Source organism: Monocercomonoides exilis (assembly GCF_001643675.1).
Source record: "Monocercomonoides exilis strain PA203 chromosome Unknown scaffold40-978991, whole genome shotgun sequence".
Taxonomy (NCBI): Eukaryota; Preaxostyla; order Oxymonadida; family Polymastigidae; genus Monocercomonoides; species Monocercomonoides exilis.
The window spans coordinates 653,819-678,429 of record NW_027150585.1 but is presented as its reverse complement, the minus strand read 5'-3'; the positions used below and the strand labels follow the sequence as shown (position 1 = coordinate 678,429).

General features: G+C 38.7%; 3 protein-coding genes across 3 annotated transcripts; 1 reads left to right on the top strand and 2 right to left on the bottom strand.

The window, feature by feature from the left end:
• Positions 1–647: 647 nt before the first annotated feature.
• Positions 648–2,858, bottom strand: MONOS_4430 (uncharacterized protein; the record flags this gene model as incomplete). Its single annotated transcript, XM_067874502.1, has 1 exon — positions 648–2,858. The coding sequence occupies one exon, from the start codon at positions 2,856–2,858 to the stop codon at positions 648–650; it is 2,211 nt and encodes a 736-aa protein (XP_067722801.1).
• A 5,080-nt stretch (positions 2,859–7,938) lies between these two features.
• Positions 7,939–8,982, top strand: MONOS_17991 (uncharacterized protein; the record flags this gene model as incomplete). The annotated part of the gene is made up of 2 exons (XM_067870967.1): positions 7,939–8,130; positions 8,629–8,982. 2 exons carry the CDS (start codon positions 7,939–7,941, stop codon positions 8,980–8,982), a joined length of 546 nt encoding a protein of 181 aa, XP_067722800.1.
• Positions 8,983–15,608: 6,626 nt separating this feature from the next.
• Positions 15,609–24,098, bottom strand: MONOS_15262 (uncharacterized protein; the record flags this gene model as incomplete). Its single annotated transcript, XM_067868127.1, has 2 exons — positions 15,609–16,166; positions 16,341–24,098. The coding sequence occupies 2 exons, from the start codon at positions 24,096–24,098 to the stop codon at positions 15,609–15,611; spliced, it is 8,316 nt and encodes a 2,771-aa protein (XP_067722799.1).
• Between the last annotated feature and the right edge of the window lie 513 nt (positions 24,099–24,611).

The window sequence follows — 24,611 nt, the reverse complement described above, 5'->3', positions numbered from 1 at the left end:
AATATCAACAATTTTGAACAATAAAAGATATAAGAAAAAACAGTACTATTGCAACAAATAATAGGTATCAAAGACAATTCCAAACAAAAAAGAATACTTATATTAAAAGTTCAAAAACTAACTTGTCTATTTTCCCTCTGTTTTCCATCCACTCTGCACTTTCTGATATTTCTCTCCCTTTGACTCAAAAAGATCAAATCCAACATTGAAAAAAGACAGACACAATGATAAGACAACATTTCACACTCTCAACAACTCTCCCTTTCATAAACCTCACACAAAGATCAATGAATTCCCTCACAACTCTCTCTATTAATGAATCTCGATAAATACAAATATAAGCGGGACAATAACCAATTTTATTATAGGGACATCATTGGGACAAAAACCACAAGAAAACAATCGGATTCTAACTATTGTGCACCTGGGAGGCTGTTCGTCGTATCCAAGTCCGGATAAAGCAGCCCAAAGGCTGCAGTATCTCATCCGAACAGTCATGTCCAGCACCCTTCCGATAGAGTGCCAGCTAAGCATACACAACAACTAGTTTCTTAATAGGGGACACCAAAAGAACAATTTTGAGATTCATTAATAGAAGAAGAGTCAAGAAGAAGCTCAAATCTCCTTGAAAGAAGATCTTGAGAAGATTAAGAAAGAAGAGAAAAGTTAGATGATGTGATATCAGAGTGAAATGACTTTCTTGAACGTTGAACTTTTTCTTTCATTGTCGAAGATTCGAGGGCAACCAGAGAGCGTTGAGGAAGATATCCAACAGCTGAAACACAGACAAATGAGCCCTTGCGCTCAAAATATAAGTAGTCTTTCATGTGAGGGACTGACAATGATGGCCATGAGATTTGTTGAGATGGTACATATTCTTCAAAGTACCTCTCATGCTCAAAGTCATTGACAGATGTTGACGATGGTGAAGAGTTTGATGATGATGTTGAGAAAATGTTTGATTGAGAAGTTGAAGAAGCAGATGTCGAAGTATTCATGTTGTTTTCGAAGAAGTTGATCAAATCATGAAGTGTGGTGATGCGTTCAGTCGAAAGATTGTTGTCGATTGCATTCACTAACGCACCAAATTCACTATCACAGATATTTTTTCCATGGTGCTCAGCGAAGAAGTTGAGTTGAGTATTTTTCTTTTTGAGAAGTTTGGATTGTTTTGAGAGGATGAAGTGAAGAAGGAAGCGATTACGGTTGTGTGGACCTGAATCGCAGAAGAACTTAAAAGTTTGAGTGTCTGAGAAGAAGTATCTTTTGATCACAGATCTCAGACACTCAATGACAAATCTGTGATCATTTGAGAGGCAGTCGGAGAAGAAGTTGAAAGTTCTTTTTATTTGTTGATTATTAATTTTTTGAAGTGAGATGATTGTGAATTGAGATACTTGTTGATAGTTGAAGAATTCTTGTTGAAGTTGGTTCTTTCTGATGGGGAGTTTCCATTTCTCGTTGAAGTCGAAGACGAAGACTGCTTCTCCCTCTTTCAGATTATCAACAGTTGATTGATAATGTTTTCGTTGCATTTCTGCAACTAGTCGATGTTGACGAAGAAGTTTCAGAGTGTGAAACTCGGCAGAAGAAAGTCCATTTTTGTTTTGTGAAGATTTCATTTTGTTTTCCAGATAGTTGAGTTTCTCACACATGCCACAGAGATCTGTACGTCTTTTCGCTTTGGAAAAGTTGGTAGTGAGTTTGTAGAAGTGGGAAAGAGAAACTTTGATGTTTGTTTCTTCTGTAAACTTACTCCACAGTTTCGTTTTGGGCTTGAAGATTAATCTCTTTTCATTGGGAGAAAAGATGCCCGTTTTCTTTCTTTTTTCATTCAGTGCTTCCAATCCATATGAAGATGTGATTGATGAAGAAAGTTGTGGAATGGAAGAAGTTTGATGTGGTGGTGTGATGAATGATGATGATGATGATGATGATGATGATGATGATGATGATGATGATGATGATAAGGTGAATGAAGTGTTTTCATTTAATGTTTCTGAAGAAGATGAAGAACCACCAAATTGAATTGCTGATAATGTCGGCTTTGTTTTTTCTTTTGTGAAAAATGAAAGGGAAGGAGTGTAACCCTGGGAGAAAAGATCTTTCCATGAAGAACTCCATTTGTCACTATCGAATTCAGAAACATTTTCATCATTGCAAATACTCCAAAAACTGTTGATTCCACTCTTCCTTTTAACAATAGCAATGTAATGTCCATTTCTTTGATCCAGACGTTTATATAGTATTTGTCCTGAAAGATGATAAATGATAGTTTCCTTATTGCTCTCTTGAAGATGTTGAATGTTTTCTGTTAAAAACCCTTTGCAGAACGTGCGCTGGTTAGTGCGATCAGTTTCAATTAGAAGCGTTCTCGAAGGCGCAGAACTAGCAGAATCAGTGCATTCATGACAGAGAGCTAGCACCTCTGGAAATGCAGCCATTTCCTCCCATCTCGCAGCACAGCATTTTTCCTTGCAATCATTGCAACAGACAGCATTATTTCCGTTCAATATCTCAGTTGAAAAGATAGAAGATAGACCTTTATGAGGAGAGGATGAATTAATAATAACATTACTGCAGGCTTCATTGAAATGATTAGAAACTTTTTGACATTTTTGACATTTGAAATGAGTAATGAGCACAGGATTGAAGGTATCCTTGCTTATCAACTCATCTTTTTGAAGAAGTTGATGAAGATTTTCAAATGCTTCTATCACATTCTGTTGCTGCCTGCTGCCATATCCGCAAAAGTCTTCCCATTTGTTGATAAGCGATGGGATCCACGAACGCACTGCCATTCCATCTTTAACCAGTTGTTGACAAACACTTATAACACGCGAAGATGTGTTCTTCATAACTGTTTGTTTTTTGATAAAAGATGGTTTTTGCGTGATGATAGAAAACATGCATTGCAGAAGAGAAGCCAAATAGCAAGTATTTCCCAAGTTTGGTAATCCATTTGTTATTTGTGATGATGTTTTCGAAGAATTTAATGAATTTGAAGAAGATTGAGAATGAGAATTATTTTTAATTGACTTTTCTTTAGCATTCTTTTTTGAAATATTTTTTGAAGAATTACTTTGTTGATATATTTCTTTATTTGAAGATTGAATGCTTTGTTGTTGATGTATTGAAATGTCATTCTCTTTTGAAAATGAAGAAAAGAGAGTTTGAAATGCTTGAGGTGGAATTAATGTGGGTGAAGCAGCATAATCCACTAATTGTTCACAAACCCACACATCATCGTTATTAAAGGAAGTTGAAGATTCTTCAATTGCATAAGAATTTAAATATTCTTTCTGTTTCTTTGCGAAAGATGAGGAAGATGAGGAAGATGAGGAAGATGAGGAAGACGAGGAATTGGATGATGTTGTTTTCTGTTTGAATAGTTTGTGAATTGGAATTGGAGATGGAGAAGAATGACGCTTGTGATATGAATTTTTATTTTGGTTTTTTGTTGAACCCCTTTCTCTCCTTGTTGGAGTGTTGATTGGAGCATCAACAGCTTGAGAAGAAGAGGAATTTGAAGATGGAGAATTTTTTTCTGAAATGGGATTAGATTTTTTATTTTGTTGAGACGATGTTGAAGAGGAAGAAGATTGTTTTTTCCTTTGAGATGAATTTTCAGTAATGATCTCTTCTTCCCAAGCCTCTTCTTCGATGTATCTGACATATTCTGGCTCAGCTCGCTGCTTTTTCTTTGCTGACTGAAGCGAAGTTGAAGCTTCAGTCGAATGGGCTAACATCCAGTTGTTGCCCTTTTCCCAATCCTGTTCATTCAAACCTAAATAAACAGAGAAAATTATTCAAAAAAATTAAATAAACACAAACCACTTTTGCAAGACGGAAGATGAGGTTTTTGAGGAGGAATGATAAAGCCTTGGTTTTTTTTCAGCGTTTGTTTGGCATACATAAATTTTCCCTCTGTGACATCATATCCATAGTCCTGTAAATCGGATAATGATGTGTTGCGGGACAGCGCTTGTAGCATTGTTGTCTGAGTGTGCAACGGTGCGTTGTTGTACACCACAGACAGGTCTTCCAGCAGCTTTGTGTGATATTCTGTTTCAAAAAAAATATATTATAAACAAAATTAAAAGAAAAAAATAACAGAGAGAAATAATAATATTTTTAACACAATACAAAAAAACAAAAAACCATACCATTCAAAGACTTCAGTAAATCATTAATTACTGAAGATGATTGCCTATAGTTGTAAAAGAGATATACGAGCAACGAATCAACGTCATCTCCGCCAATTCGTTTAATTTCGTTCCAAATAACTTTGCATCGAGAATTAAGAGTTGATTGAGGTTTTGAAAAAGGCATTTTTATTTTGAAAGTATTTTAATTATGGTTTGATGGTAATATAAGTTTATATGTTGTTGTTTGAATTTATAATTCTTTTTTTTTTTTTTTTTTTTAAATTTTTTTTTGGGCTTTGTGTTTATTCCATGAAAAATTGAAAAATAAATATTTAAAGAGCTTCGGAAAAAATTTTTTTATTTCGCAAAAATATCCTAATGAAATCTGTCTACAAGTCCACACTGACCTAATCTTCTTTCCTTTTCCACATCATCAGAAAATTATATTAACATCAAACAACCTAAAAAAAATTATTAAAAAGAAATATAAAAAATATCATTTATAAAACAAAAAATCAGCATTACTATCTCATTCAAAATTTTAATAAATATAACAGTTATTTTTGTGTTTATTAAAAAAAAAATGACGAAAGCAAAAATAGGATTTTTTTAAAACTATTTTTCTGGAAAATGATAAGTTTTTTCAAAATATTCTTTTTTCGATAATGACAAATAACAAACAACAAAAATTTATTTCATCGATTGAAATTTAAGAATTCAGAATATTTATGAAAATGTGTCTTTAAAAATAATCATTCTGAAAAATGTTTACTTTGATCTTATTGATCAATGAAAGATTTTTATTACTAGTTGGTAGATAACCCGGGTAAATTATTATTAATAGAAAAAAGTTATTAAAAAAAGATATAATGCAATGTTTTATGTGAATAAATGAAAAAACTTAATCGAAAGTGAAAATTCTGCACTTCGAATAATCAATTAAGTGGGTTTTGCTGATGGAAGCTTCGCAACCTACAACAGGCGATGTTTCACTGAGGTTTTTCAATACAATTTCAGGATTTAAGGGCCAAATGCCAGAATCTCTGAAGGATGCTACGATGGTTGAAGGTTTTAATGCTTCTGATAATGCTTCTTTGAGTTTTGTGACGAAGTTGGATCTGTTTGATGCTGCATTGCTTCGCACAAAGTCTGAATCAGTAGTGTAAATAATTTTCTTAATATTTGCATTGACGTATTTATCTAATGGTTGGACGATGTGCGAGGTGTGTGAAGGAGGAAATACAATATCAATCCTATTTTCCTTTGCCAGTTCCAAAACATCTTTGTTCGTGTGTGTTGTTGCACCATCCATATGCAGGCATGCAGGAAAGTTTGATAATCCCATCAGTTTTCTTCTTCTATCAATAGAATCAACTACAACATATTTGAATAGGTCAAAAAATAAAGAAGTATCCATTCCTTTCTTTGTGGTTGCAGTGAAAACAAAGTTGTCGGAGTTGGCCTGTGCATATTCCTGAGGAAGAAAAGTAGAATGGCTGATCACAGAAGTTTTGCAATGCTCTCCGTCAGCAGAAATCAGCAAAAGCAAAGAAATTGATGGAGGAAGAGGTGCTTCTTGAGAAATTGGGCTTGGACAATCCGGCAGAGTGATAATCTTCGTAGATTCAGTTGTGTCTCTTTTGATGTAAGTTTCATCCAGATTAAATATTAATTGTGGAATATATTACTTCTTCTTATATAATTCTTCTAATTCTTCAAAAAAAGGACGCAAAATGAACCTTGTTGAATGTTCGATTCTGTTTATAGGTAGTTTTGTTGGCTTTTTTAATAAACATCCTTTCATTTTGGAAACAAAAGAATAACCCCACTTTTTATTCACAGCCTTTTTATTAACGCTTTCGTTCTTTTTCGAAGAAGAAATTAAAGAAGCCTATTTATAATAAAAAAATAATTAAATAATTGAAATATTAACATTCAAACTGCATTTGTGCATTGCTTTGCAGTTGTTCCTTTGAGATGGTGTAAATCATTTTTTATTTGCATTGCTATTCCATCGCGATACTTTTTTCTGATTTTCCAGGGTCTTCCATTTATTCCGACGTCTCTCTGTTCATTTTTTGCCTTAACAGCTCTGTAGTATGCACTCTTTGAAATCAATCCTGCCTTGAACACATCTGATGCTCTGAAACCTTCTTTTTCTATTATTTTCAGGATTCTTAGCTGCCTTGTTGAATATTTTCTATATTCAGACGAAGAAAGAAAAGATATAAATCTGCGAAGGTTAAATTTCTCTCGTTGTTTTTTCATAACAACACATAAAGGGGGTGATCATTAAGAAAATTTCCCGGGTTATCTACTTTTTCCCGGGTTATCAACCAACTAACTTGGAAATTTGCAGAAATCGATTTTGCGTAAATATACCTCTTCTTTACTTCATTTATACCATTATGAACTAAAAAATAATCAATTCTGCAAATTGCAGATCAACGAAAAAATTAAAATTCGAAATGGGTGTATGACAATATTAATTGATTTGATTTTTCTGAAAGGAACTTTGTTTTTTGGTAAACAAAATTCAAATATGATTCATATCTTCTGTAATGCTTCTTCTTCCTCATCTTTTTCACTCAAAAATGTTCTTCATTTATGTCAAATAATTTGATGAATCTTTCATCATTTTTAACCTCCATTTCTTCTGCTTTTTCTTCTTTTTCTCCTTCTTCTTTGCCTGCTTCTTCGTTCCTTTCTCTCAAAACACGCAATGCTGATTTATTGCCATCATCGTCTGCTGCTTCTCTTTCTGCTTTTCCTTCAACTACTCTACCTATTCTATCGGTTTTGCCACAAAGCGAAGTCATTTCAACAAGATCTCACGAAAGAATCAAAGTGTTTTTCCTCTATTTACTTCGTTCATGCACACTTGCCGTGTTGTGCGTGTGATTGAAATGACAAAGAGAAAAGAAATTATTGTCCAGAGAAATTCAACGCTGACAGAGGTATTTACGATCCATTTCAATCTGCTTGAATTTCTCCTGCTTCTTCTTTATTGTTACAGAATCGGGAAGAAGAGCAAGAAACCGGCGAAATGTTATGAATACAATTCAAACACAACGAAACTGCATTGTGTGTGGTGGCTGGCCTGGAGATCCTCCCCTCCGCGGCTGTTGTGGACGTGCACCTCCACAACACGGAGAAGGTGATTGTGTGAAAAGAGCTGTCTTTGAACCAGTTGAGTAACGCGTTTACCCGCGAGCTTACACCTGACGATGACACATTCAATTACTTCGATGGGCTGATCTTCACAGAGGTTGCTATGCACTTGCTGCAGAATATGATGCACCTGTCATTCTATTAAAGTGCTGCTCCGCTGGGAAGCAAGACGTTTTGAAGATTGCGTTGCAAACGTTGAGTTTCACAGATGAGCATGCTGTGTTTGAGATCGAGCGAGGAGCAGAGAAGACTGCAATGCATTTTTTGGAACAGGTGCTAATCTGCGAGGTGAATATGCAGATTCAGTCAATCGTGCTTCAGAATGAAGGAGGGGCAAGCGTTGACTGCTGACTCAACCTGACTGAAGTGGAGCGTCTGAATGCGTCGGCAACTGATTTCACTCTGTTTGAGTGCCCTGCCATGAGGGGGATTGCACCGGCTTTGGGGAAGCAAATGATATTCTGGAGCTTCCATTCGCTGACGAAAATAGGTCATTTGGTTAGGATTCCGATCAAGCTGGGAATTAGATACAGCGCAATGAATGGGATGAATATATGCGCAGTTGGAGGAGGCTCAGGTGAAGAGGAAGAAGCAATGAAATAGAAAGCATCGTAGGCACATGGAGCCAGTGCTGCAAGCGCTGTTGACAAGCGACGACTTTATCGCAAAGGAAAAAGCAGAGCTGCTAGCAGATGAGAAAAAGACAACAATTTTAGCCCCTCTTTCTCCGCTGCTCGGACAGCTGTGCTTGTTGTCACATGAGCGAATTGGCTTTGGAAGTGTGGCTAGCGGAGACATGGAGCGGAGTCTGGTTTGTCTGGAATGTTCTCTTGTGAGGAGGCACACGGCGCTGTAGAAGAGAGCATTCGAAAAAGGAGAGAAGAGTGACATTCTGTTTGACGAGGAAGAAAGCCATCTGCTGATCATGTCACATGTTTAGACGATTCAGCCGATCAGGGGAAAAATTGCAGAATGAGAGAAATGTGTGTGTGTTGTGGAGCTGCGTACACTAATAGCTGCACAATTCGTTGACACTTCACTTCAATTTCACATCAGAGATGCAATTTTCACTTCCTCCTTCTCAAATTCTTCAATTTCAGAACAGAATTATTCATCGTCTTCTTTCTTCAATGGTGTTGGTGTAAGTTTAGAAGGATAGCAGATTTTTTCGTGTCATCGTTTCCCTTCAACACATCGTTCATCTTTTATGAATGCTTCTTCTTCATCCTCTTTATCTAATGTTGTTACATCCAACATTAACTCAGGCAGCATTGATGATAACTCCATCATCGCCTCACTCTCCACACAGCACTCTCAACTTGGAAAAATCAAAGGAATTCCTTCTTCTTTTCCAATGCCTTCTCAATCTTCATCTTCCTCCTCACTGGCAATTACCCCGCATCAGCCAAGCATCCGCAAGAAGCCACCGAGAGTGAGTATCATTGAGCGCATGACGAAGTCGCAGGGTATTCAGACAGCCTCTCGACTTGAGCAGTTCTGCCATATCCTGGAAAAAGCGAGAAACAAAGAGAATCAGTTTATGTTGGTGCTTGCAAGGCAGTCTGTTGATCCGCTTCAGCTGCTGCTGCGTCAACATTGCAGTCACGAACATTGGCCAGTGGCATTCCACTCAATGAAATCACGAAGCAGGCACTGGAGATAGCAGCACAAAAAAAAGAGGAACAGAAGATTAGGATTTTGCAGAAGGAGTAGGAAAGAGAAGAACAATATGAGAGAGAAAGAGAGGCGTTTGAGATGTTCAACCTCATTCCAACGAATTCCGCTACGAAAGGAACAACAAGAAAGAACAAAGGGAACTTGGGGTCAATGAGAGAGTCGCGAAGCAGCAGTGCTGGAGGAAGAAAGATGACTGATGAAAATGAAGAAAGCGAAGTGAATGTTTCTCTTCCTCCCTTGTTGAATCCGTCTACTGGCTCTTCTTCTGGTTCTTGTTCAGTTTCATTTCCATTGTATTCTCAACAGGGAATGGTGCAACAGGTGTTTATGCAATCACAGGATATTCAATGAATTCAAGGGCTTATTCCAACAGGAGCAACGAACATGCAAGGCAGCGCAGCTCGTCTGCCTCCTTTGGGAATGCAGTTGCAACTTCAGAACAAAGAGAACTGTGCCGAGCATCTTAAGGAAATTGAGATCTTCTTTTACTATCTTCAGCTTATATCGTTAGAGCAATCGAAGAAAAAAATACAAAATGCAAGGTTTGAAACACCAAATTCTTTTATGCGCCAGAAAAGAAAAGAGCAAAAGATCACATTGCCTTCAAATTATATTTTCGGATCTCCAATGGATTGTTCAAGTGATAAAAGTCTTCTGACATTGGAAAAGCTCACTGTTCTTCGAACACTTCTTCACAAATGTCACTGACATTTGCTCCACAGGCACATCTATCATCTGCGCTGACTCCTCTTTCAGCTGCCAAGTTATCCTCTCCTGTTTCTGACGTTTTGTGCGAAATGGACATAATCTCTGTGTATAATTCATTGAGATGTGTGTTGGGCATTCGAATATCATTATTTGTTTATTTAAGAGAAGTGACTCAGGTACGAAACGGTGTTGGATTAATGAAATTTCGTGAATTTTTCGGAGAAGTTGAAGATTTAGCTTCAGTTTGCGTTGGGGCAGCTGAAGAGGAGGATGACATGGACAAGTGAAACAAGATGATCGGATATCAATAAAGAAGCCGTGAAGAATGTGAGGAAGAGATGGTGAACAATGAGAAGAAGAAGGGGGAAAGGAAGTTATATTAGAGATGATGAAAGAGAGACAGAAAAAGAAGAGTTTCAGCTTGAGAAAAGATTGAAAGCTGTTCTGTGAAAGTAATTGGCGAAAGAAAAGATAATTTTGATGGACAGAAAGAGATCTTACAAGAAGTGTTCAATTGGAAGAAGAGAAATGTCACCAAAAAGAAACAGAATGCGGATATATCTTTGGAAGTCTATCTATAACACAAAAAATTCCTGAAAATGATGAAATCAAAGAAAACGAAAGTGCTTCTATAAATAAAAATGCAGATGAGACTGAAAGAGATAACAGAAAAGAAAAAATGGAAAAAGAATGATACAAATCAACAAAAACGAGAAAGTTGTTTTATTTGTGCAAATAGAAAGAGAGAACAGAGTGTTTGGGAGGCTTGTGGAAGGAAAGAGAGGAAGGAGCTGTTCTGCTAGAAGTGAAATACAAGATGATCGAGGAACATTACAAGAACAAAGAGATGATCAAGAAGCTGACAGAGCTGGAGTGAGCAGAAGTCACGAAAGACTGAGAAGAGATTGACGAGCAGATAAAACGAATACTGACTGCGAAGAACATGGTCTAAGGAGAACAGAAGAAGATCCAGGAGCTGGAAGAGGCAAGCTGAAAGACAAGAAAAAGAAGAAAGTGCATGAGAAAATCGATAAAAAGGAAAGAAAAAGAAAAGATCAATTTATCTGCATGATATTTCATCTCTGTCTGAGACTCTTCTCATTCAACTTTTCACTTTCAACGAGCCTTTTATCACCACCGTCTCCTCTTAATCATCAATATATTCAGTCACATCCACTTCATTTCAGTAATAAACTTTATTAAAAGCAGAATATCCCTCTTTATCCTCGTCATCATTGTCATCAACACCTTCTTCAACTATTTTTCAACTTCTTCTTTTATGTTTCTTCTTATTTGGCATTGGATCAGAGCATCGACTTAGTGAAATGTCTGTTTTATACAATTCAGCAGAGCTTCCGAGTTAGCAAATTATTTTCTCATTTCTTCAACTCCCGTTAAATCCAGGACCAAGCATCATCTTTTATTATCTTTTCGGAAGCACAAAAGGCATATTCATTCTATTGCGATATGTGGCTAAGTTTTAATAACAACAGATGTGATTTCTTGTCGAAAGAAACTGATCAGTCAGAGTGAAATCAAAAAAGGAGGACGATTTTGCCTTTTTTTATTTGGAAGCTGAAAGAGGCGCAGATTAAAAAGAAAGAGTATTAGAGCAATTCTTTTATGAAATGAATGAGCTCAAAAATAGCGTTCGGCAGGTTACACAATGCCAAATGCCTTCAATATGTCGTAGAAGATGAAACGATGAGGGAAACTTATTTATTTGAAAAGGCATATTTTTTATGGAAAATTTCTGTGAAACAAGAGAATAAATTGCCAGACAAGCAATGTTGATTTCATCAAATGCACATATGAGATGTTTTCTTCTATTTTGTGTGCCATCTCCCCATCTTTCTTCGACCTTGTCGTCACTTGCACCAATCCACCGACAAGTCAGCTGATGAAATGATTTCTGCCTTATGATCTGCACCTTCTCCAGAAGACACATCGCGTTTTGTGTCCTCTTGCAGGACATCTTTGATAGCCAGCAATTCATTGCTTTGATACCAAGATGATCATTCACATATTCATTGTCAGCTGTATGCCCGTTGATAAAGATTTATTAATCGACATTCCAATCACCGAATGCTTCTGTTCTGTCATGTCCAACAACCGAGTTGTCTTTCTGAGTGATGTTTCCCATGAAAGTGAACAAGGGCTCTTTCACAGAAGCGACAAGGGATTCACACACAAAATGCACATCTCTTTAGATACTGGCCTTGTTACCTCACTTCCTCGCTCATGAAGCAACCTGTGAACTTTGTGTGAATAATAAACATTTTACAAGAGATTATTTGCTGGTTATGCTGGGCTGAGAAAATGCTTCTCATGAAGCAGAAGGTGATTCCAAAGGAGAGAAAGTTTGACGGAGGAGATGGCAGAGGAAAAGAAAGAGCTCGAGAAAGATGCTTTCATCATCAACAATAATTTCCGAACGAAGGATTTGGAAGAAGTAGATTGGAAATAGAAGGAGGAAGTGTGGCAAATAAAGAAGGAAGCAGGGAGGGCAGTTCAAATGAAGAACATAGAGAGAAAAGATAAGATTGAATCTGCCTTATTCATAATTTTTATCTCCTGTTCATTCCATTCTCCGTTCGCTGATGCTTATGAGCTTCACAGCTGGAACGGAGATTTGACGGAACTGTTTTCGCTAAAGAACTGGAGAAAACAAACATTTTTTATTAGAAATCAAGAGTTTTTTATCCATTTTGCAATCTTCTCAAATTTTCATTAATAATGTTCTTAAGTATTTCTATTGTAAAACAAGTTTTTGAACTTTATATTTTCCTTTTTAAGATTTATTTTTCTTTTCTTTTCTTTTTTGAAACTTAATAAATAAATTCTTTTTTTTTTTAAACATAAAAATAGATATGTATTTTTGAATAAATTATAAAACACATATATATCACAGTAATAAATGATAAATGCTTATGAAAAATCAATTTTTATTTTATGATCAATGAAACCACAATAGATTTTAATTTTTCGATTTTTGATCTTTTTTTATGATATCAAAAAAAATCACCCATATTTTTTAAAAAAACTTATGTGGGAGAGAAGCCGAGAAACTGCAAATGATGTGAACCAATGTGGGATTTTGCAATTATTACAAAATAGGAAGATGCCACAAAAAATTCTTTAGACACACAAATACTCCAGAGAAGAGCTCTCATCCTCACAATAAGTTTGAAACTTTTGAGCCAGCTGAGCTGGAGAGATTGAGAAGGGAGTGTTCTATATTGAAAGAGAATATAGTATTAATAGAAGTGCAGATAAAGATAACAGTTAAAAAGACTATAAATATCGATATTAACAAACATTCAAACGCACTCATCGATGCAGAAGAAACGCTCCAATAATGAATTAGTTAGTCAAGGACGAATTTAAGAGATGAAATCGCGTTGGATGATATTAGAGAAAAACAATTCACAATTTTGCAAAGAATAGAAGAAGAGTTTGTGGCTTTGCTGAGAGAGAACGGAATGCTCATCACGTTTACCGCATACTCGATAAGACTTGCAGTGATTGCACTCTTTGTTAGACGAGAAGGTGCAGATAAGAAAGCAATCAATGCAGACGCGACATGTGGACAGGGTTGAAGGGTGGCACAGGAACACTTTACAGTTTGCCGGTTCAAGATACGAAATAAATCCTGGAGACTTTTGGCAGCCCAGGACCCTTTTGCGGAGAAGCAGAAAAGTCGGAAATGGATAGAGGAAGGAAGGATATGAGAATCGAGAAAGGAAAATTAGAAATGAAAGATTGCACCAAAAATACTTCAGAAGTTGGAGGAGAAGAAGATATGAGCAAATGAATGAAGAAAAAGAGAATATACTTACCGAGTTGAAATGAGACAAAGAAAAGAGAAAGAACCCAATCACAACATAACTCATCCCGATCACCCCAGCTTTGGAGAACACCCCTCATAATTCCCTTCAGAGCAAGCGAGCTGACTGGAAGCAAACACACTGCTTCACAGAGAAAGAAGGGCATAGACTGGAGGAAGCAGTGTGTGAGATATCCAGGTTAGATGATAAAGAACTCAAGAGAAAAGAATTCCCGGTCGAGCACGCCTCGGAAACACCCCAAGAAAGGGAGGGAGTAGAGACAGGAACCGCACATTCATCCGCAGGCTCTTTATGCATCCGCCGCACGATGACGTGCAAGGCAAGAGGGTTTAAGATCATAACAAAAAAATAAATTTATAAATAATAATATTATTTAATCAAAATAAATATATAAAAAAGGGCTTTCAAGACTCATTATTGAGGAGCAAACCTGCTCCTTGCGTTCGTTTATTCGCTCTATTGCGAATTGATCGAACGCAGTGAGACAGTTTTTGCTCCGAGATAATAATAATGCGGATGGAGAGGCGATAGGCAGCTTGGTGCGAAGGAAAGCCTCATGCGAGTGAGAAGATGATGAGAAAAAAGGGCGAGATATAGAAAGAGAGAAAGAAAGAGCAAACGCCCGAAGTGATCAGCGTACGCCTAGAGCCTGGAAAGATACAAATAGAATGAGTAAACAAGTGTAATCAGAAGCTATCTTTCCAACACGACAACGATTGTTCTTCACACAGAAGAATTAGATTGGTCTTCACAGTGCGCGATGATAGGGTTTGCTCTGCCGATGCAGCAGAAGAACGGGAGGCAGAGCACATCACATGCAGTTTTCTTTTCCACGCCTTGCATAAGTGAGAGTGGTTTTTCTTTCTGCTCCAAGATTTCTCGCCTCACCTGATCCCTGCACGGACTGCAGGAGAAAGCTCCGAGGGGCTATGTCCCCTGCCCTCTGATCTTCGTGACCAAGGCAAAAAGGCGAAGTTGGTGGTGAAGTGAAGCGGACAATGCATTATTTTATTTCTAAATTTCAATGTTATTGTTTTGCATTTTCATCTCGCCCTTTTTTCCACGTTATTTGGGAGGGAGAAGTTCTCACTTAAACCACACATTAATCGTGATCAATACTCATAATCTCGCAGCAAACCTGTCTCACTGAGTTCTATCAAAAGATTTTCTGATCCATTTTCAAAATTTTAAAGTTTTGAAAAATAAGAACACGAAAAGATAAATAAATAATTCTTATTCATGGAAGCTCAATTCCAAAAAATTATATCAAACAGTTATGGTCTCGAACAATTATTAGAAAATCTGATTTTCTGAACGAAAGAATTAAATATCGATGAAATCACTAATTCACAACAAATCACAAATACTAAAATTTTGAGGATTTGCATATGGAATGTTGATATGATAAAAATTGGGTGAATTTTGACTCAATGAAAGAACAAGAGACAATAAAAGAGGAAATGAAAAGAAATCAGTTAATTATTCATAGAATAAACACACACCTTTGAGAGAAAATCAAACATACAAAGCTGATTATGACAAAGCTTTAACTCTCGAGAGATTTCAGATTTGGAAGAGGTGATTCCGATGTCAAGGATGAAGATAAAAGTGAAGGCATAACAGCATCCGAAACAGAAGAATTCGTTGGTGTATTACAAGTTGCTTCTCACTGCATTAAAAGGACTTTCAGTTAATGCTTCTTTCATGACACTTTAGCGATCTTCGCTTCCAATTTCTGAATCAATGATCTTTCCCTCTGAAAAACCTCCTTCTTTTCTTTTTCCTTTTTGTATTTTCCGAACTTGTTCGAGTTTCAATAGCTCGTCAACATCAACACAGCTATGCGCAACATTCGCAATTTGAATACAACTCTTGTTTTTGGTGCATCAGATGAACTTGTCTGGGCTGCGTGCTGCTGAGAAGCTGAACGAAGAGTGGACTGATCGCTCCATGAATAACCATTCCACTTCGAATCTTTGCTGAAATTTCTCGTTTTCTGAGATTGGCTTATAGATATTGGTTGTGTTGAATGAATCAACAAAGATGCCAACAAAGCCTAAGAAGAAGAGGAAGCAGAAGAAGATGTTTGAGCAGAATTGTCTTTTGTAATTGTGCTTGGATGCATCTGCAAACAGGCCTTTCCTGTCCCGTCATTGCTCCAGAGTAACTGCGAACCTGGTCCTGGCTTTTGATCTTCATGAGCCAATATAACACGCTCTGATTTTGCAACTTTTGATCCAAGCCTCATTTCCTGTTCCTTCGAATGACAGCTAATCTCTTCTTCATCTGCTGTTGCGAGCTGTTCTTTCTTTTTCATTTCCTCCGATCCTTTCTTCTCTCTGACAATCTGATTTTGCAATGTTGCTGAACACGCCATCGTTAGTTGCATAACTGTGTGTAAAATGCTCTCACTTGGCAAGCGGAACATCTGCCCGTTTTCCCACCCACCAAGCTCAATCTGCTGTGCTGAGCTGTCAATCCATCCTTCACATCGAAGCTTACACCGAATTCTGCTCAGTCGTTCATCAGCATCTTCTTCTTCTTTGGCAGTTGAACTCAGCGCTCCTCTGCTTCCTCGTCTTTCATCCTGCTCATCAGATCTAAATCCTTTTTTCTAACTTATTTGTTCATTATTTTTGAAAATATGTTCTTTTTCACCACCATTCCACTGCCTCAATTCAACATCATCGTATTCTTCTTCGGATTGTTGTTCAATTCCATTCGTTTATTGAATAATGTTTCTTTCATTTGCTTCTTTGCTGTTCATCTGTTTATCCTCCTCGCTTACCACCCTTTCTTCCTCCACAACCTCCGGAATCGTCGAGTTATATAATCCGCTGATTATATCCTTTTCTCCATGCTTCTCTGACACATTCATCCAATCTTCATTCTGTTTCGCTTTTGTTTTATTCATTTTCTTCTTCTGTAAAATCGCAATCTGCTGCATAAGATTGATTATTTCCTCGTCTTCATTCGAAGGGAGAAGTCCCTTGCTCTTCATTCTCCACCTGCTTTCGCCATCTTCGACTCTTCTCGCGCTCTGAAGCGTGCTTTCAATTCCATCTGGCAGCGAAATCTCTTCTGTTGCATCGTGTGTAATGCTAAGATCGTCATAGTATGCTGAGAAATGAGGCGAAAACATTGCAGAAGAGCTGGAAATGCTTGGACTGAAAATTGAGTGAGGGCTTTTCTCAGCTTCGCAACTGATTTCACTGGGCTGTGGGAAGCTCTGAATATCTCGAACGATTCTTGCCTCCTCTGAAGATTGTGATAAAAGACGGGATATACCATGTCCTGTTGCATTTTCACTGCGAGGCAATCGATTTAGAATGCTGCTGAACTGAGGAGATGCTTCAGAATAAATGCAAGGTGATGATAAGCACGAGGAAGTTGGTATTCCTGAGGCACATGAAGCCGACGAAGAAGTAGAAGCAGTGGTTGGAGTTGATGTTGTTACAGACGATATCGCTGTATTAACTTTCGGAGATGAAAGCGCTCCTAAAATTGGAGAGCGCCGATTGTTGGAAGACGAAGTTGCAGCAGGAGAAAATGAAGAGGAAGAGGAAGAAGAATTTGGCGAATCAAAAGGAGAAAAGCAGGGCGCATAAGGATGAACAATGGGAGTTGTAGGCTGAGGAGCACAGATCCGAAGAAGACGAGGAGAAAGCAAGTGAAGAGGGCACCCTCCTGACAATGGCGCTTCAGGAAAATGAGGAGTGTTGAATAAGCTAATTCCTGCCTGCACAGGAGTTGCTAATGCCACTGAAACAGATTGGATCATCCTCATTTGCCTTTCGCTGCAGGGAGAATTATGATGATAACTTAATAAATGAGAAGTTCTTTGCATGTCTGGAAGTGATGAAAGTGTTCCAAGTTGGACAACTTCTTTTCCATGAGGCTGACAATCAATCGCATTTGCATGTGACAGCTTCTCTGAAAGTGTGGGAGAGAGAATGTGTTCGGGCTCGTTGTCAGCATCATTCAAGTCTGCTTCCAAATCATATGCTTCTGATTTTAAAGTCAGCTCTTGCTGAATTGGAGAAGCCAACTCCCCATTCGCGCACACAGAACGATCTTCCTGTATCTGCAGCTGCTTCGATGACTTCATTGAGATTCCAGCATCTGCACCGTCAAATGGGCTGAACAGCATCCTCTCCATCTCTGATTCATCATCATCATCATCTCCATCGCCTTCCCCAATTGCACTGCTGCTTATTCGACCATCTCCACAAACTTCCCAGTTTTGCATATCTTGTTTGTGAACACTCCATGCTTCCTGTTTGTGTTGCCCTTCCTCACCTTCTCCTTCTTCCTCTTCCTCTTCCTCTTCACTTGCTGAAAGATGCGATATTGTGTGTATCTTTGTCATGCTTTGTACAGATGCTCTTCCTGGTGTGATAGCAGATGATGATTGCACCATGCTTGAGTGCTGAGACATCAGCAACCCTTCAGTCATCGCTTCCACTTCTGTCTCCTGTGCCTCTGTGATTCCAAAAGAACGTTTGAACTTGCTCCACAAGCTGTGCATCAATGACGATTTCGGAGTGCGTGGAGTGGGTGAAGGAGAAGGATGAGTTAAATACATGAATGTTGGTGACTGCGATGTGCAGGAGTTTGTTGTTGCAGAAGTCAGATAGTTGCTAACAGGAGTGAATGAGGATGAAGAAGAGCGAGAAGGAGTTGAAGAAGAAGAAGAAGAAGCAGATGACAGTATCATCTTTTCAGCATTATTGTTTGGCGGAAAATTGGAAAATGGATCAGATGATGATAAAGATGAGGCAGATGAAGAAGTTGTTCTATGAATCGAATTAGATGATGCTTCAGGAATGAGAAGCGAGACAGGAGTGTGAGAAAGAATATCTGTGATCTTCAAAGTTGAATGTGATTCTGTTCCTGAATCAACATTTCCAACAGTCAAGTTTTCTTCTTTCTCCAAATAGTGATTTTCATTCAGTGGAGCAAACTTGATGTCCAAGAGTGTTCCTTCTCTTTCTGTTGAAGTTTTTCCAGAGGTGTTTGTGGAGGCAGATGCATCTGACTCATCTGGCTTGGAATCGAAACGAAGAGGAGATTGATTCACAATCTTGGAATTGGCATTCACGTTATTATTGTTTTTGGCACAAGCACTGATTCCAGCAAAAGCTTCTGCAGACAGACTTCCAATACTTCCAAAATGAGGAGATGACAAAGCAGGCGAAGAAGATGGCACAGATTCCTGAATGGAATTGTTCTCGTTCTGCTGCATTTCCTCTCGTGACGATATCTTCTGCATCCCCAAAAGTGCAAATCCCTTATTTTGGAAGTCTGCTGGAACATATCTCGAAAACGCAGAGGCAGAAGAAGAGAACACAGGAGGAGAGTGGATAGGAGGGCTGGCTATTTGCATGGGTATTAATGCATTGCATTTCTCTGGCTTTAATCGAACTATCCCGTTTGCTCCCACAGCAAACACACTCGAATTCTTCCCTTCTGCTTCGCTTTCACATTTCTGCTCTGTTTCCTTGGAGTGGCAGTCTGTCAGAGCAGCAGAAGAAGGCAATCTGGGAAGAGCCACATCGATGCTATCAAAGAGGATGCTTACAGATGAATCAAATGAGTTCTGAGGCAGCTCTTTCATCGATGGAAATTGGGATGTGGGATGAAGCAGTGGAGGGCGGTGTTCTGAGCGAGATGACAAATGTTGCTCTCTTTGAGGAGATGATTCGGGTGAACAAGGATGAAGTGAGGGGAACAAAGCACTTAGTTGAGCCTCTGAAACAGAATGAATTGGCGGAGAATGGAGTGGGGGAGACACAAACCCAGTGGGACTCAGCATGTCTGTCTCATTTCTGCTGAAGTTTTTCCCTTTCAACAATCCACTTGTACCGAAGTTGTTTGTACTGTTTGGCAAAAGAACAGGCGATTGTGGTGATAGTGGAGGCGAGGAATAAGATGTGTTGAACCGGAATATTGCAGGAAGCAGTGACATTTGCGAGCGGGATGAATTCAGCAGTGGAAACTTGCTTTCCTTCAAACGGTCGCGTTTTGGCGACAAAAGTCCATTCAAAAGGGATGATTGCTGTTTGCATTGCTGATCATTTGGACCGTCATTAATGACACTCTGAGAGGATGAATGATTGAAAACAGGAGAAAAACAAGATGATGAAGAAGATGATGATGAAAAAGAGGAAGAGGAAGAAGTGGAATAAGAGGAATAAGCAGAAGTCGTTGAGGATACTCCTTGCTCTTCATTTTCTCTTTGCTCTGATGTTTTATTCAACTCAACGTTGAATTTTTCTTCAGGCTCAGAATCAATGCAATACACAAGCTGAGGCGACGAATCAATATCCTTCTGCGTCGACCTTCCTCCGTCACTTTCATTCACCCCACATCCATTCCTCATTGAAAGTGGTGAAGGAATTGTTCTGACCACAGACACCTCTGAGTGAGAAGAGAGGAACGTGGTCGATGCATTGTGCATGGCTGGAACCGTCCCTGTGCGGATGAGTGGGTTCTTTGGGTGGTCGAGAATGTGCGTTGTTGCCTTCAGAGGCTTTTCTTCCTCTGAACTCTGCTTTGATCCTTCAGACTCGCTTTCCTCAGTGGCTGGCTGAGTGATTTGGATGACGATGTCCTTCGGGTGGTTGGAGCTTTCTTCGCTTTGAATGAAATTCTCATTGCCTCCAACTTTCTGCACTTGAACCTGAACATTCGTTGAAGCGCTCTCATCTTCTCTTCTTTTCAGTTCTTCAAAAAATGATGTTGTTGCTTCTGATGCAAAAGGCGAGGTTGGATTATCTGCTGACAATTCCCAAGACAAAGATGCAGATAAAGGCAGTGCTGAAAGCCTTCCTGATCCATTTCCATTTCCTTCTTGTGACTGAGTTATTGGAGGAGTAATGGGTGAGAGCTGGTTTCCAGACAGGATAAATACTCCTTCATCCTCCTTCTCCTTCCTCAGCCGCTCATTCACTGCCCAATCGAAGATCTGCATATCAGCAAGTGCTGCCGAATCCAAAGCGTTTAGCGAGAGAGGAGAAAGAGGAAGGTTTCTGTCATACGATCTCGACTTCTTCATTCTGCTATGCCTGCTCTGTGAAAGAAGCTTGTTTGAGTGTGAACTGCTTCTCAAAGACATGCCATTTAGCATCGCTGGACGAGGCACTTGTCTTGCTCCTCTTTGATGATGATGTTTTCGTGCCGCAAATGGTTTCTCAGAGGCAAATGAACAGCTGTGTTGCATTCCAGTCAATGGCTCGCAGGCTTCCGTTGATTCACCAGTCATTTTGCTTGTGCTTTCGTTTGAATGGCTTGATTGTGCAAGGACCCCATCTGGATTGTCAATAGAGTTCGATTCAACAAATCCATTCGCTTCCTTCTTTTCCAGCACATTGGATGAAGCAATTCCCATTGCAGACGAAAAACTATTCTGTTTGCATTGCGGAAGCACAGGAAGACTGCTATATCCTACGAGAGAGGCAGAAAAAGCATCATTCAGTTCTGCTCTGTTTGCTGTTTGATCTGATGATGGAACTTTTTGTGTGGGCAAAGGAATTACTTCTTCTTCTTCAAAAAAGGATGGTATGGGGATATGAATGGGAACTGTATTTGTACAAGTCGAAACTGCTGAAGAAGAAGGAGGAAGGGAAGAAGAAGAAGATGATGAAAATGAGGAAGCCAAAAGTGTTGATAAAGGAATGGAACTTATTTCATCAAGAGAAGGAGTAAGAGAAGATGATGATGAAGATGATGTAGATGTTGAAGAAGGGTTTGAGGAGATCTTCTCCTTCAAAAATGGCAAAATGATGTCGAGCATCCTCTGTGCATTCTGCTTCACTCTATCTTCTGCATTTTCCATTTCATTATTGTTATTATCATTTGCATTCGTTGTTTTCTCTTCCACTGCACCACTTTCATTATTCCTTTGCTCTGTCTCTTGTTTTTGCATTATGTTTCTTCTATCCATCAAATTCTGTGATAATGCTGTATCTGCAGTTCTTTCTCTCTGATAACTTGACTCTTCTGTTTGCGACGAATGCAATGAATGCAATGAATGTGGAATTGAAGAGACAAAAAAGCCATTTGCTGAACTGTTTGTATGTGAAACTGCTTTCGAATCGCAAGAATCAGAAAATGATTGTTCGAATTGTGAATTTTGCAAAGAAACAATTTGTTGTTGTTGTTGTTGTTGAATGCGAACGTTATTCTCATTGAATATGTTTTCTTTTTCATTCTCATTCTCTTTCACATCATTATGAATAGCATTTGCTTCTTTGCCATCAATTTCTTGTTTCTCTTCTTTCTCTTGTCCACTCTGGTTTCTTCCTTTGCTCACATTCTCCCCTTTCATCTGCGCATTCGCTTTCTCCATCGTCTTTCTCAGAAATTCTGCTCTTCGCCCAAATGAATCACCCAAATTGATCAGTCCATCTTCTCTTTGCTCTGAAATCATTCTTTTCATTTGTTTGTTAAGTTGTTGTTGCTGCTGCTGTTGATTGAAGACATTTTGTTGATCATGTGGATAAAATTGATTCACTTGATTATCCTGTTGATAATTTTGTTGATGATGTTGTTGCTGCTGCTGATGATAATGATAAGTGGAATTATGCTTCAATGGGTCCACAATTCCTGTGAGCTCATCATTTGTCTGCTTTGTTGAATACTCCAGTTGATTAAATGAAAGGCCATTTTTGTTTTTCTCATTCATTTGAATATTTCCTTTCTCAAATTGAATAACCTCATTGTCATTTTTCAAATTTCTCATGCTCATTTCTTTATCTCTCTCATCTTTCACTCTGATTTCACTTGTTTTATGCTTCTCTTTCTCCTTTTCTGCTCTCCCGCGAAAAGGAGGAATTCGAAGAGAAGGCGGACAGTTTCTTTTTCTTGTGTGAAGAATGCGATGAGGAGAGAGAAAGGCATCAGGAGTCATGTTAGATGGGTTATGTATGGATGAAGAGGGGTTGAGGATGTTGGGAATGGAAAATGTTAATGGAGAAGGAGAAGGAGGAGGAGAAGATGAAGAGGAAGAAGAAGAAGAAGAAGAAGAGGAAGAAGATGATGAATATGAAAATTTTGCATTTGAATCAATGATAAGAGGAGAATGAAGAGGAAGAGAAGGAGGAGAAGGAGAAGGAGAAGATGAAGAATGAATGAATGGAATGTTCTGATCGAGAGATTTCAATGAAGAAGGGGAGAGTGAAGAAGAAGATAATGTTGGTGAAGGAGCAGGAGGAGGAGAAGATATTTGTTCATTTTGTTGTTGATGTTGATGATGAAAATCCTGCTTGAAAGGCAAAGAAGAAATCAGAGTTTTGGCATTGTTGTTGGATGTCTCGAGAATGCTATCATTAGACATTGTAGGAATTGGGAAAGAAGAAGACGATGAAGAGGAAGAGGAAGAGGAAGAGGAAGAGGAAGAGGAAGAGGAAGAGGAAGAGGAAGAGGAAGAGGAAGAGGAAGAGGAAGAGGAAGAGGAAGAGGAAGAGGAAGAGGAAGAGGAAGAGGACGAAAATGAAGAAGAAGTATTATTATTATTATTATTATTATTATCTGCTTCCAATGAAGCATTTGTTGTTCTCTGGCTAAGCTCGGCAAGTGCCTGTCTGATGAGAAGAGGCTGAAGATGCGGAGGAGCCAGCAGAAAAGACTCAATCGACAAATTAAGAATGGCTTTTGGCTTGTCTGTTTGTAATTGGGATTGAAATGAAGATTGGGATGATGATTGTAATGATGATTGTGGTTGAGATTGTAAAGGTGAATGTGAACGTGAGAGAGAAGAAGAGGAAGAGGAAGATGAAGAGGAAGATGAAGAAGAAGAGGAAGAAGAAGAGGAAGAGGAGGAAGAGGAGGAAGAAGAGGAAGAAGAAAGAGAAGAAGAAGAGGAAGAAAGAGAAGAGGAAGAAAGAGAATGAGAAGAAGAAGAAGTTGACAACTTTGGCTTTTCAGGGGGTATTGAGACTTGTGGTGATACAGCTGCAGATGCAATGGGAGTCTGTGTTCTGGAAGAAGGTTGAGGAGTTGAAAGAGCAGAAGAAGAAGAAGAAGAAGAAAGTGAAGAGGAAGAAGAGGAGGAGGAAGGGGAAGAAGAAGAAGAAGTTGAAGGTGTTTTTGTTGTAACTGCAGTTTGTGAAGAAGAAGAAGAGGAAGAAGAAGATGTTGTAATGTTTTGTGAAGAAAGCACATGTGTTTGAGGAGAACGAGGAGGAGGAGGAGGTGGTGGTGGTGGTGGATGAGTAGAAGAAGAAGAAGAAGAAGAAGAAGAAGAAGAAGAGTGTTTTGTATCATCATCATCACGAACAGTTCCTCTGTTGTTCAACGAATTTTGCGGGGATGCTGTTAAATTGCTTGTTGGGTGGCTGCTTGTGGGCCTTGGAGGAGGAGGGCGATGAGGAGGAAGAAGAAGAGGAGAAGGAGAACGAGAAGAAGAAGAGGATGAGGAAGACGGAGAAGGAGAAGGAGAGGGAAAGGGGTGAGGTGAAGAAGAAGAAGAAGCGGAAGACGATGATGACGCTACACATGATGTCTGACATGTCCACTTGCATTTTCGGTGTGCTGCGCTCTTCATGGAAAAAGGAGTATATGATTCTGTATTATTAGGGAAGCTGATCAGAAAGTGTCTCATTTCCTATCATATGATGAGCAAATACACAGTTTCAACGCTCACTTGAGTTAAACATTTCATCAAGATGGATCGAAGAAATCAAATGCAAATAGAAATTCCTATTTGAATCGGAACCGATCGTTGAAAGATAATGAATTGATGTGGTGTTTCAGCAGCTGCATTTATAATCTGACACCTCTATGTTTGACAGACATCGTTGAAGATGAATGGAAAGCATCCAAACTCACCAACGGTTGATTGCAGCATACAAAATAATTACCTGTGTTTTGTTCAAAAAGGAAGCTGTTCTCTTCATTCCAAAGAAACTGATATTTGATTGGATTCCTTTCTTTCCTCCAGAATCCCATTCTTCCTTTCATTTGCAGAGGAATAACGTTGCTGGAGTGTATCTCATGGAAAAGTCGTCTTCCTCCTTCTTCTCCAAATCTCAGTTCGACTGAAATGAAAACGGCCTTG